This window comes from Komagataella phaffii, chromosome 1 (genome assembly GCF_000027005.1).
Source record: "Komagataella phaffii GS115 chromosome 1, complete sequence".
Taxonomy (NCBI): domain Eukaryota; kingdom Fungi; phylum Ascomycota; class Pichiomycetes; order Pichiales; family Pichiaceae; genus Komagataella; species Komagataella phaffii.
In genome coordinates, this window is record NC_012963.1 from 962,404 (window position 1) to 975,675 (window position 13,272).

General features: G+C 40.4%; 3 protein-coding genes across 3 annotated transcripts; 2 read left to right on the forward strand and 1 right to left on the reverse strand.

Annotated features, from left to right (window-relative positions):
- Positions 1-1,327: 1,327 nt before the first annotated feature.
- On the forward strand, positions 1,328-2,434 carry PAS_chr1-1_0210 (Hypothetical protein; the record flags this gene model as incomplete). Its single annotated transcript, XM_002489815.1, has 1 exon — positions 1,328-2,434. One exon carries the CDS (start codon positions 1,328-1,330, stop codon positions 2,432-2,434), a length of 1,107 nt encoding a protein of 368 aa, XP_002489860.1.
- Positions 2,435-2,774: 340 nt separating this feature from the next.
- Positions 2,775-12,161, forward strand: PAS_chr1-1_0211 (Putative vacuolar protein sorting-associated protein vps13; the record flags this gene model as incomplete). Its single annotated transcript, XM_002489816.1, has 1 exon — positions 2,775-12,161. One exon carries the CDS (start codon positions 2,775-2,777, stop codon positions 12,159-12,161), a length of 9,387 nt encoding a protein of 3,128 aa, XP_002489861.1.
- Positions 12,156-13,268, reverse strand: PAS_chr1-1_0212 (Methionyl-tRNA formyltransferase, catalyzes the formylation of initiator Met-tRNA in mitochondria; the record flags this gene model as incomplete). The annotated part of the gene is made up of 1 exon (XM_002489817.1): positions 12,156-13,268. One exon carries the CDS (start codon positions 13,266-13,268, stop codon positions 12,156-12,158), a length of 1,113 nt encoding a protein of 370 aa, XP_002489862.1.
- Positions 13,269-13,272: the final 4 nt, after the last annotated feature.

Consider the following 13,272-nt stretch of genomic DNA (forward strand, 5'->3'; position numbering starts at 1 on the left):
GTAACCTGACAATCCCTCTTTGGAGTAATTTTGCTTGATCCAAGTGCAGGGAATAGAAGATTAAAAAGGTGTGATAATTATTTGTTATTACTAATGTCAATTCAACCATGACATGAGATATCTGAAGTTTTTCAAAATTTTCGTAGAACAACTGATAAACCTCTTTTAGTCAGTTCCAGTTAAAAGTAAAGTGCCAAACGTTTGATCGCATTAAACCAATAATGCTGACTTGCTCTTGAATAGCCCGTTAGCAACATGCCGTAATTAGATAGTTGAAGCCATCCTCGTTGAATTACCTATTGCCAATGCCGGAGATTCTCATTCTCAATGGTTAGTAACAATTGCTCTACGTAAAGTGGATAGCAAGAATATTCAAACTACTCTTAACCGACTATACTGAAATTGTTACATCCAAAATATGAGACTCAATGACCTAGACGAAATTTCCCGTCACCTTTAATAGTGAAAATCTACTGAGCTTATTGGCTATCTAACCAGCCCCGACCTCGGAAATAAAAATCAATGAATCAGAACGTCATAAAAAACACCTCAAGTTAACTGAAGCAAAGCGAGTAATGCCTTAACGTCTAGAATTCTCATTTCATCCACTCCAGGACGAAAAAATCATCCCACGATATAACATTCGCACATCAAATACTTCTCACTGTTCAGCGCCGTGACGCAGTGGAAGCGTGTAGGGCTCATAACCCTAAAGTCGATGGATCGAAACCATCCGGCGCTACTCTTTTTTTTTTTCAGAGTTTAAAATTCACTTTAAACTTACAGGGCGAGATGCGAGATCACCTTCCCCCACAACCCCTGGCAATTCTTTTCGTTTCCCTCGTAACTGAACAACTCTTGGAAGGTCATATCTAATTCGCGCATCATGTGGTCTTCATGCAAACCCTCAAGACCCGAGGAGCAACTGCTGAACCCTTGAACCATCATATCTTCCCACCCTGTCAAAGGCCTAACCTCCTGTCATCTGGTCATTTAAGGGGCAGATTGCAACCAATCTGCAACTTCTAATGGGCCCCTTGGCTCAGCGCAATTTCATTTTTTCTTGGCTCTTCCTCGCCATATTGAGTAGCATGATGCTCTAGATAAAAAAAAGATGTAGTATCAAAAGAGACTTGAAGACTAAAATTTAAAGGATTTATCGGACAGAGAGTTTATCTGATCCATCTGTATAGGAGAATGCAGTCCATTAACCAACTCCAATTGTGGAAAACTTTTCGTAAATCATGCATAATATATAACTGGCAATTGACTTGGTTTTCCCTTTCCTTTGTCTTCACTTCTTCTTCCTTTAAAGTTGTAATATACGATGAAGTTTAACACATTAATCACATTAGTTGCCCTGCCATCGGTTATCTACGCTGCTGCCGTTCCTCAGCCTACAGCTAAGGCCCAGTATCCAAAGCGTCAGATGGACATTTCCAACCAGAATGTCTTGTCCGATAAAATCTGGACGACGACTAACAACGAGAAGATCACTCCCACCGTTATCGATGGAGTAACCCTGTCCGCCTCCCCAGTCACCAACTCTGCAACCCCATGGGTTTCATTGGATAGCTCTGGTATTCCTTACGGTGTTACCCCAAGTGTGAAAGATGGTACTACCATTTCTGCTTCTCCTACTCCATCCGCTTCTAGTTTCCCAACTCCAGATGCAGTGCCCCCAGTGTTGCGTTGTATGAACGATAGAGTTCCTCCTGACAACACCATGGCTTACCCATTCTGTGTCCAAAACGGTACCGAATTCTTAATTGGTGAGACCTACTGGATTACCTGGGACCCTAGCTACTGGGGAGGGGACGATATCACCAGAGTCAAGTTGCAAATTAGAGCATATCCTTTGAAGGATGACGAAGATCCAGTGTTTGTAACTGACTGGATCTCAAATGCCGACGGTTATTACATCTTCGAATCCAAGGCCTCAAATATGAGAACCGGCAGTGCCGGATGGGGATTCCTGAACATCACTCCTCAAACCACCTCTGAGACAAAAGCCACCTACGTTGGTACCAAATCTGGACCATTGGTTAGAATATTGACATCCAAGAGCGAAGCTGACTTTGCAATTTCTAGAGTGCCATCTGACAACGGACTGTCAAAAAGTAAGGGTTCTTCTAACAATGCCAAGGTGATTGCTCCTGCTGTTGCCATTCCAGTTGTCGTCCTGATCTTTGTCGGATTTGGTGTCTACTGGTACATTAACAAGCAGAAGAAGCAAGGTCTCAACATTGGTGGTGGAGGAGGATACTTCGGTTCCAAGGCCGAGAGAACTGGTGCTGGTGCCGCAGGAACTGCTGGTGTCAACCACGATCTCGCTTCTACCGCTTCTGCTGAATTGGAGTCTCACATAACCCACGATGCTCGTACCATCGACACCGTAACCACCGGTAACACAGCAGCCAACCCTTTCAAATGATTATGACTTCAACGCACGGGGTTCCCTATTTATTCATAGTTTCAGCCGTTTGGTGAGCTGTCAGTTTTATGTTTTTTGGCAAATTTTATCTTAACTTAATGAGTTCGACACATTTTTATTCCTTGATATCTTGTCCCTCTACCTTCTATGTATGTATATATGAATGGCTATTGTATGGAGATGTGATTGCTTTATCGGCGCAACAGCTTGGCTAGGAGTGCCTTCTTCCGCCTTCGCGACCTACCTTCTGGAGTGCTTCCCCCTATTGTTTTAACCTCATTTATCCTGGCTTTCCCTTATTTAAAGGCCGATAGCAATTGACCCTTCTTATCACCTTTAAATGTTGGAGTCTTTGGCAGCTAACATCCTTAACAGGTTTATTGGCGCCTACATTGAGAACTTTGACAATAACAAGCTTAACATTGGAATATGGAGTGGAGATGTCAAGCTGAGAGATCTAAGATTGCGAAAAGAGTCCCTTGATGAGCTTCGATTGCCCATTGACGTCCAATTTGGCCATCTTGGAGAGCTTACTCTTCAGATTCCATGGTCAAACTTGAAGAGCAAGCCTGTGAAGATCGTTATTGACAGCGTTTATCTACTGGCCACGCCAAATGATCCTTCGAAGTTTGATCCTGAAGAGCAAGAGAGAAGGGCGCAGAAGCTCAAACAAGACAAATTGGACCAATTGGAAATGTTGGCCAACTCCAAGCCTATGAAGTCTGATGAAGATGAAAGGGAATTGGACCAGCAGGGTATTGAGAAGAATGAATCTTTTGTTGAAAGTTTACTGACGAAGATCACTGATAACGTTCAGGTCACGATCAAGAACATCCATGTTAGATACGAAGATTTTGATGTGTTTACCAACAGACCTTATTCGGTTGGTTTTACTCTTGGTGAATTGTCCGCTGTGTCTACAGATTCCAATTGGGTACCCAACTTCATATCTTCTATTACTTTGTACACGCACAAATTGCTCACTTTGGACTCGTTTGCTCTTTATTGGAATACCGAAACAACTTCGATTTCAGATCCCGATCCTGAAGTTTTGCTCGGAAGGTTTAAAGAGTCATTGGACAACAGATCAGACCATCAATACATACTAGAACCAGTCTCTGGATTAGGCCATGTAACCTTGAATAAAGTGGGAACAACAGAAACGGCTCCTCATGTTGCTTTGAAGTTGTTTTTTGAAGAGTTCGGGGTTAATCTAGATGGTGATCAATACAGAGATTTTTTGTGGACTGCATCTCAATACCACCTGTACCTGAAAACTAGGAAATTCCGCAAGTTGCGACCCAAATGTACTGTCAAGGAAGATCCATTGAAATGGATGCAATATACAGCCAAATGCATTTTACAAGAGGTTCACGAGAAGAACCGCAAATGGTCCTGGAAATATTTTGAGTCCAGAAGGGATCAAAGAAAGCTATACATTAAATTATGGAAGGAAAAGCTTGAAGGGAAGCAACTTATAGATGACAAACTTGAACAATTCGAAAAACTCGAGTATGAGCTGTCTTATCCTGATATAAGGTTTTATAGATCTCTTGCAAGAAGAGAATTCAGAAAGGAAAAGGCAACTTCGCCTTCAAACACTTTGTCAAACCAAACAGAGAAAAATACTTCCGGAGGGTGGTTATCAATGATATGGGGTCCTTCCAAAAAGGACACCCAAGTCGACGAATCTAAAGATCAACTGGAATTGACAGAAGAACAAAGAAAGGAGCTCTATGATGTGATTGACTTTGACGAGAAACAAGCCATTACCGAAGCTGTGGAAATTCCGAAGGACCGCGTCAAATTGGAGGTATCTTCAGTTTTACAAAAAGGATTTCTCGCAATTAAGAGGACCCAAACCTCAAAGAATCTATGTGAAGTAGTATTTGAAGGTTGCTATTCCGAATTCTTTCAACGCCCAGACTCCTTTTTAGCCAGATTTCAGCTTGATGAATTGCGCGTAGAAGATGGTACTGAAAATACACTCTACAAGCATATTGTCAACGTTAAACCTTTGGGAGACCCTGAGGTGGTTGCACACACCCCTGAAGGCAAACGAGAACCCTTTTTCCAACTAGCGTTTGAAAATAACCCCTTGGATGGATCCGCCGATTCATCATTAACTGCTAGAATGAAAAGTATGACAATTTTCCACAATCCGAAACTGATAGAGGATGTTGCAAGATTTTTTACACCTCCAAAAATTCATTTAGAGACGGTTGGTGCTATAATCAATGCTGCAGAATCAACTTTGGAAGATTTCACAATGCAAACTAGAATTGGACTACAGTACGCATTAGAAGAGCACAAAACAATCAATTTGAAATTGAATATGCAGTCACCCTTGATTATTATACCTTTGGATCCTTCTAGTTGGAAATCCCCAGTGGCAGTCCTAGACGCGGGACACATTTCTGTTACAAGTGATTTAGTGGATCCGTCAAAATATCAAGAAGTCACGGATAAGGTTTCCAAGCAGTATGATGACAATGACTGGAAAACATTAAAGGACCTAATGTATGATAAGTTTACTTTGAAAATTCAGGATGCTCAAGTTTTAGTTGGACAAAACATCAAGTCAACCATTTCACAGCTGCATGGAAACTCGAGTAATGTGTCAGCGACAATTTTGGATAATTTAAACATGAACTTTTCGCTTGGAGTTTCAATTGCTCAATCTGTCATTTCTTTACCGAGATTTAAGATTGGGGGAGATGTTCCAAGATTCAGAGTTGCTCTCAACAACTTTCAGTACAAAGTGATCATGCAACTGCTTGAAAATGCGATTCCTGACCTTGATAATATCTCCGAAGACGCTGAGACCACTAAAGAAAATGGGTTTAGCGTTGCAAACAACAATGAATCTACTGAAAAGTTTAGTTATGAGGTTCCCGATGATGTTTCGTCTGCGGGTTCAGACGACAAGCCTACGGTGTCTACCCAAAAATTGTTTGTATTTAACTTTACTCTAGACACGATTGAAGTTTCATTGTTGAGATGCGACGACGCTTCAACGTTTGTTTCCGAGACACTGATTCGTATAATCGGAAAGAAAGTACAATTGGATCTGTTCAAAACATCTAAGCAGCTTCACGTTGATCTTTCGCTATTAGACATCAATGTGGAAGACTTTATCGAGCAATCAGGAGAAAACGAGTTCAAGTATCTACTATCCTCCGATAATTTTGAGGAACATGAGGTAGTCAACAAGAGGGGCAACCTGTTTACTTTAAGTTATGATAAAACTCAGAGAATCGTACCTCTGAATGGCGAGCAAATTATCTGCTTTGACCAAGATATTGATTTGAACATCGCTGACGTTAAATTTGTTATTACAAGAAGGTCCATTCTAACACTACTGAACTACGCTCTGAATACGTTCACCGATGTCAATCCACCAGAAACTCCAGCCGATCAATTAAGACACAATGATGACACTGAACAAATGCTAGCACCTGAAACAATAAACGTCCGAATCAAGATGGATAGCATAATCGCTGTTCTAAACGATGATGGGATCAAGCTTGCCACAACAAAGTTAAGTGAAGCTGATATTGGTATTGTAGTCTTCCCCGAAAGGTTGAAGGTCAGCGCAAAAATTGGAGGACTTTCTTTATTCGACGAAGTTAATGAAGGTGTTTCTAGATCTTCAGTCTTAAGAAACTTGATAAGTTTTGAGGGTAATGACCTTGCCGAACTGGAGTATGAAACCTTTGATCCAGCTATAAACTCCAAAGAATACAGTGCTACATTGAAACTCCGTACGGGCTCGATGAAAATTGTTTTCGTAGAAGGTCCTTTCAACAACATAATAAAGTTCCTTAGTCAATTCCAGAGGATGAAGTACATCTACGATAATGCTAGGGATGCCGCATTGAACCAGGCAAGCAGTATCGACAATAGTACAAAAATACTATTTGATGTTCTTATTAAGGCTCCTACAGTTGTATTGCCGAAGGCGATAGATCCTACGAATGATCGTTTTGAGACAATTACTGCTTTCTTAGGAGAATTATACGCTTCCAATAAGTTTATCGAGGAGCGATCAAATGTTGTTCAACTTATAGATCTAGGAATAAGATCTACTAAAGTGACCTCAAAGTTCTACACTAAAGATCAGAGAGAGCAATTGTTTGAGATCATAGATAAGCTTGAGCTTAAACTTCATCTGAACTATTGCGATGAATATATAAAAGAGAGACCAATATGTGTTGTGAACGGCGGATTAGAAGGAAGCGAGATGAATTTGACCGAGTTGCAATGTCGCTATATCATGGAATTGATGGCTGTGATACCTAAGGTGTTTCAGTTCGATTCTGATTATGAAGATGAGAATTTTGAAGCACTGAGAAATGATGCTGAGAACATGAATAAGGAGATTAGAGGCACTAATGTGGAAAGAGTAGAGGAAGAACAACCTAAATCTGCGGAGAAAGAAGTTATACCATCTGATCATACTAAGTTGGATTTCACATTTGATGTCGCACAAATTGCCCTCACTATATATGATCATACTGATATGGTAACATCTTTGGATAAATCGTCTCTTTCCCAGATTTCTCTCAATGACACTCATCTGTTGTTCACTTTAAAAGAGAACAATGATTTTAGCTCTGAACTGCGAACAAGGTCGTTCATCGTTGAAGACTCTCGTGAAATTAAGGACAACAAGTTTACGAAGATATTGTCAACGGCCCAAGATAGTGATTATCAGTTCATGGCTTCAGCATTCTCTAAAGCAGGTAGCAAGAGTGCTACATTGGCTATCGACAGTCCCAAAACGATTCTTGCTCTTGATTATCTAGTTGCCTTGAAATCTTTTGTTGATACTGGGTTTATTTCTAGCGCCAATCCTGCGCTTCAGAATGTTCAGTTATCAACAATGTCCAACGAATCACCTGAAGAGGAGGAATCTGAATCTGTCTCTGTTGAATCTCAAGATCAACTTGCTGTGAAGCAAGATGAAAATGAGGAAGCCTTCAAGTTCACTATTAATGTTGTTGATGTATCGGTTATACTGTTGGCAGATCCAAGTCTGGACACAACAGAAGCCATCGTGTTTAATGTTGAGCAAATGTTGTTCGATAGTCATCGTACCCAATCTTTGTCTTTGAAAAATATTGGTATGTTTTTGTGCAGGATGGATCAGTTTGATACCAACAGATTGAGAATCTTGGATAACTTTTCAACCAGTTTGACGGTTGATGACCGTAATTCTAGTGAATTAAATCGGTTAACAAGCATCAAACTGCATATTGACCCCCTTCTTTTGAGACTTTCCGTTCGTGATATCCGACTAGCAATTTCAATAGTTAACAAAGCAATTGATCTGATGGGACAGCAGGATAAAGAACCAGACAAGTCCACAACCGCACCTGGAGTTCAGTATATTTCTTTCACAAAAGAATTCAAGAGAAAACTATCTCAATACGCTCCGACTATCATCTCTACTATTTCTCAAACGTCAGTCCGTTCCTACAAAGTCAAGAATAAGGCACAAGTTGTTGTGAGAGATGAATCACTGGTTGCAAATTTTGAAGGTCTTCGATGTGTGTTGATAGGAGATGTTTATGAACTTCCTGTACTCGATATGAATGTCAAACCTTTCGACGTAGTTGCCAAGAACTGGTCGACAGACCTAGAGGCTTTTTCAAATTTGGAGTCATTTGTAAACATATTCAACTATTCGAGTTCAGCATGGGAACCTCTCATCGAGCCTTGGCCATTGGGCTTTCACGTTAAAAAGTCACGTAAATTAGCCAAAGGAGATTCCGACAAGTTTGTGGTGAATATTAGCTCCACGGATAAAGCCGAGATCACGATGACTTCTAGATCTCTTGCATTGCTGAACCAGGTAGCGACTTTTTTGACTGATGATATACCTCTGCAACCTCGAGGTGAGAACAGCCCTTACAGAATACTCAACCATACAGGCTATAACATTAAAGTTTGGATTGAAGGGTCTGAATCGAACAGACTCACCTCTATTGCCAATGGAGATGAGGTTTCTTGGGTATTTGAAGACTGGAGAACATTGCGTGAATCTCTTTCAGTTGATAGCATGAAAGGGTTCATTGGAATTGAGCTGGAAGATTCCCCGTATGAAAAGCTGCAGCAAGTTTCGTTACAAACTATAGGAGAAGAAATATTCACATTACAGCCAGCAAGAGGTAATTTTCACAATCGTTTAGTTGTAACGATCACCCTTGGGGAAGATAGCGTGAAGCATGTTGTAATTCGGTCCACAGTTAAAGTCACGAATACTACTCAAGTAAAAATCCGTATCGGTCTTAACTCTGACCCGAAGTCAAGTGTTCCTCAGAAGAGCTTCACAATCAATCCTGATGAAACTTATGCTATCCCGATTGATAATGTCCTAAATGATTCTATTTTTGTTAAACCAGAAGGGTTAGACTCATCGTTTGGTTGGTCAAGCAATAGCACGACGTGGAAGACATTGAGGAATGAGACTGTATCTTTTGCTTGCACTGAAGAGGAAGGAAAAGAAAGAGCAAACTTTTATTTCCAAGCTTATGCTATTGTAAACGAAAACTATGCTTTAGCAAAAGTTTATCCTCAAATGGAAATTGTTATTTCGCCACCATTGGAGCTTATTAACTTACTACCCTATGACTTATCTTATAGAATTTACGACAAGAGCTCAAAGAAAGATTGGAGAAATTTTTTGAAACAAGGCAACTCTAGCGCTGTACATGTTGTCAAGTTGGATCACTTTTTGCTTTTGAGTTTGAAACCATTAGATTGCGGTATAGACAAGTCTGATTTCTGTATCATCAATTCACCAAAAAACAGTGACTTCAAACCGGAAACCAGAGTAACGACCAGAGGTACAGACGGACAAAGGCTTCACTTAAACTTGCACTATTCAAAGATTCACAGTGATTATGCAGGGGTAAAGATAACTATATTTTCGCCTTACGTGGTGTTGAATCGAACCAGTGAAGATCTGTTTTTGAGTGAGGGCTATAATACTATGAAGTCTTTTGTTAGCGATTCTCAAACTGATAAGCATAGATTGGTAAAGAAGGCTTTACCAAAAATGTTCTCTTTTGATAGAGACAACTGGAATGGCAATAGAGCTACAATACGACTTTCAGATTCTGAAGTCAGTAGAAAGGTTGGCCTTGACACAGTGGGCCAATCTGTTAACGTTGATGTTCCATGTAATACGCGAGGATATGAAAAGAATCTCAGTGTGACCATTGGAGAAGGTTCAGGAAAGTATTGGCTTAGCAAAGTAGTTACAGTTGCACCGAGATATATTTTCACAAACAAAATTGAGAGTACAGTCATCCTTCAGGAATATGGTACTGGAAAACAGTTGAAAGTGAGACCAGGATCTTCGATTCCTCTCTATAATCTAAGAACAGGACGTAAGAAACAGCTCACGCTAGGACTTGACGACGGAAGTACTCAATTGTCCTCACCTTTTAATATCAACGACATTGGTGAAATTTATCTTAAAATTCTGAAACACAACAATGATTACATTCTCACCAAGATCAATATTTTACTGGAAAACGGATCTCTGTTCATAACAATCATAGATGCTAATGGTAAATGGCCATTTTCGATGAGGAACTTCAGTGATTCAGAGTTCATATTCTACCAGAGTAACCCTATGATCAATGAAGAGGGGATTCTGGAAGACCCAAGCTACCGATTCAAACCAATATACTACAGGCTGCCACCAAAGAGTGTTATGCCTTACACTTGGGACTATCCAGCAGGTTCAATGAAGGAATTGATTATCCGCTCACACAATGCTGAGAGACATGTGCAATTACAAGAGATAGGAAGCTTGAAACCCATGGTATTACCTGCTACTAGCACCGAAGAAAAGTCCATTGTTGACTTGAATGTAGTTGCCGATGGTCCAACACAATCGTTAGTGATTTCCAATTATGATTCATCGAAGAGTATGTACAAGCTGCATTCCAAATCAGAATCTAGCACTACGGTCGCTGATAAGTTTGAAACAATTGACTCAGAAAACGACTACTTTTTTCAACTTATTGTCAACTTGGAAGGTGCAGGCTTTTCTTTTATCAATAACAGGCAGCAAGAGTTATGCTACTTGACCTTAAGATCGTTGGAAGTACGCTATAACGAATCTGATATCTATCAAAATTTGAGTTTCAAGTTGAAATGGTTTCAACTCGATAACCAACTTTATGGAGGGATATATCCAATTGTGTTATATCCTAGTGTGTTGCCTAACTCCAACAAAGACATCAATAATCATCCCGCTTGGTCAGCCTCCATATCAAAAGTCAAGGATGAGTCGCACGGTGTTACGTTAATCAAATATGCTACCATATTATTGCAAGAGTTTACGCTTGAGATCGACGAAGATTTCTTGTTTGCGGTTTTGGATGCCCTTAAGGTGCCTGGTAAAGCTAAAGTTGAAGATAAACTATGTGATAATGATTTGGATTTGCCAACATTGGATAAGAATGTTTCTGATAGCGATATTTATTTTGAAGCTCTTCATTTCCAGCCAATGCAAATGAACTTGTCTTTCGTTCGTACGGAGCATATCAATGCTGACGAGGTTAGCAACTCAGACAATGCCTTGTCGTTTTTCCTGAATATTTTAACCATGGCCATAGGAAACATCAACTATGCTCCAGTGAGGCTTAATGCCCTTCTGATTGAAAATGTTCGTGTGCCAGTTCCATTGTTGTTGCAGCTTATCCAGACCCATTATGGCCAAGCATTCTTGTACCAGGTGTACAAGATTCTAGGATCCGCTGATTTCCTGGGTAATCCAGTTGGTTTGTTCAATAACCTAAGTTCTGGATTCTTGGATATATTTTACGAACCTTACATGGGCTTTGTTATGAATGACCGACCACAGGAGCTTGGAATAGGATTAGCAAAAGGAAGTTTGAGTTTTGTCAAAAAATCTGTATTTGGACTAAGCGATAGCTTTGCGAAATTTACTGGTTCTATGGCTAAAGGGCTTACAGCTGCCACTCTTGACACATCTTTTCAAGAGCGACGTCGTCTTAATCAAAGGAGGAACAAAAGCAAACATGGGTTCCTTGGTTTTTCAGCAGGTGCATCTTCTTTGTTTGAGAGTGTATCTAGTGGTATTACTGGCCTTACAGATGCACCATCTCAAGGCGCTGCGACAGACGGTGCTTCTGGATTCCTCAAAGGAATTGGAAAGGGTCTTATAGGGTTACCAACGAAGACTGCCATTGGATTTTTTGACCTTGCTTCCAACGTTGGTGAGGGTATTAGAAGCACAACAACGGCTTTCGATGGTGAAGGCATAGAGAAGGTGAGGTTACCTAGGTTTGTCGCTCAGAACTCTCCTATCAGTCCTTACTCCGAACGCGATGCCCAGGGTCAATTTTGGCTTAAATCAGCTAATGGAGGTCAATTTTTCAACGATAAATATCTAACCCATGCAGTTCTACCCGGAGGAGAATATGTTGTCGTAATTTCCTATACACACATTATCCTGGTTTCGATAGCAGATCTTTCTGTTTCTCGAAGCATTGAAATGAAGCAGATTAAGTCCATCTTAGTCGACAGCACAGGGTTGCAAATCAAATTAACAGAAAGGGATTCCAAATCCGAAGCTACCGAAATGTTCATACCTCTTCCTGAACAGAAAACTAGAAGGGAAGTTTATCAGAAATTATCAATTGCTGTACAAGACTTTAACAAGAGATGTCAAGTTATTTTATGAGTCGTTAAATAGAAATACATGCACTGAATCGCCAGTTCTTTTCGGTAAACTAGCCATGAAAGAGTTTGAGTCCTGACTTCCAAATCCTTGAAACTTTAGAGATTTTACCTTGATATATCCGTCAAGACTTTTAATAATGAGACCGTCCTCTACCGAAGTAAACATTCCTGGAGTTGTCAATTCCGCTGATAGATTGGATGATATATCTGCTATTGGGGAGATTTTATCTAGGATGACCCTTTTCAAGCCGGTGAAAGGGGGTTTCTTGACTACATGACAATGCTTGAAGGTATAAAGTGGGCCCAAAGCGTTAAACCGTCTGATAATCTCTGTTGTAGAGAGCACATTCCAATTTATCTGATACAGAGAGGGCGATGGCTTTGGTGCATAACTGTATTCATTTGAGGTTTCTACGGGTTCAGGAAGAATTAAATTATCAAAAGTGAACTTCACAACGTCACTTAGTAGCGGGCCGCCTAGATCAGCAAGTTTAAGCCCTAAAGATTCGGTTGTTTCTGAATCAGGACGGTAATCGTGACAGACTTCTTGTTTTAGTACAGATCCTTTATCAAAAGTGGTAGGATGCAAAGCCTGAACGGTGACGCCAGTGACACTGTCACCATTTAAAATAGTATGCTGTAGTGGTGCAGGTCCTGAGTATTTCGGTAGTAGAGACGGATGGACATTAAGCCCCCCATATCTGAGGCTTTTGAGAAATGTCTGTGGTATTAATTTGCCATAGGAAACAGCAATTGCCAGGTCATAGCTATTAGCGGAAAGACTTTCAATTTCCGAGTTCTTCTCCGCTCTCAAAATGTTCAATTGTTTCAATTTAGCATAGCTGACTATTGGGGTTTCCAGGATCTGTTTATTACCTCTACCACCCCGTTTGGAATGCTTAGCAATCAAGTCCAGTGTTCCAATATGATGCTGTTTGAAGCTCAAGTTCATCAGATGATCTAAGCATCTGATACTGAAAAAGTCTGAGCCAAAATAGGCCACTTTGAGTCCAACCATGGAACGTAAAAGAGCTTTGGGTATAGGGACGAGGGAATCTGGAGAAGAAAATTGAAGAAAACCACAAACGTAGTGTTGCATCCCCGACATCTGA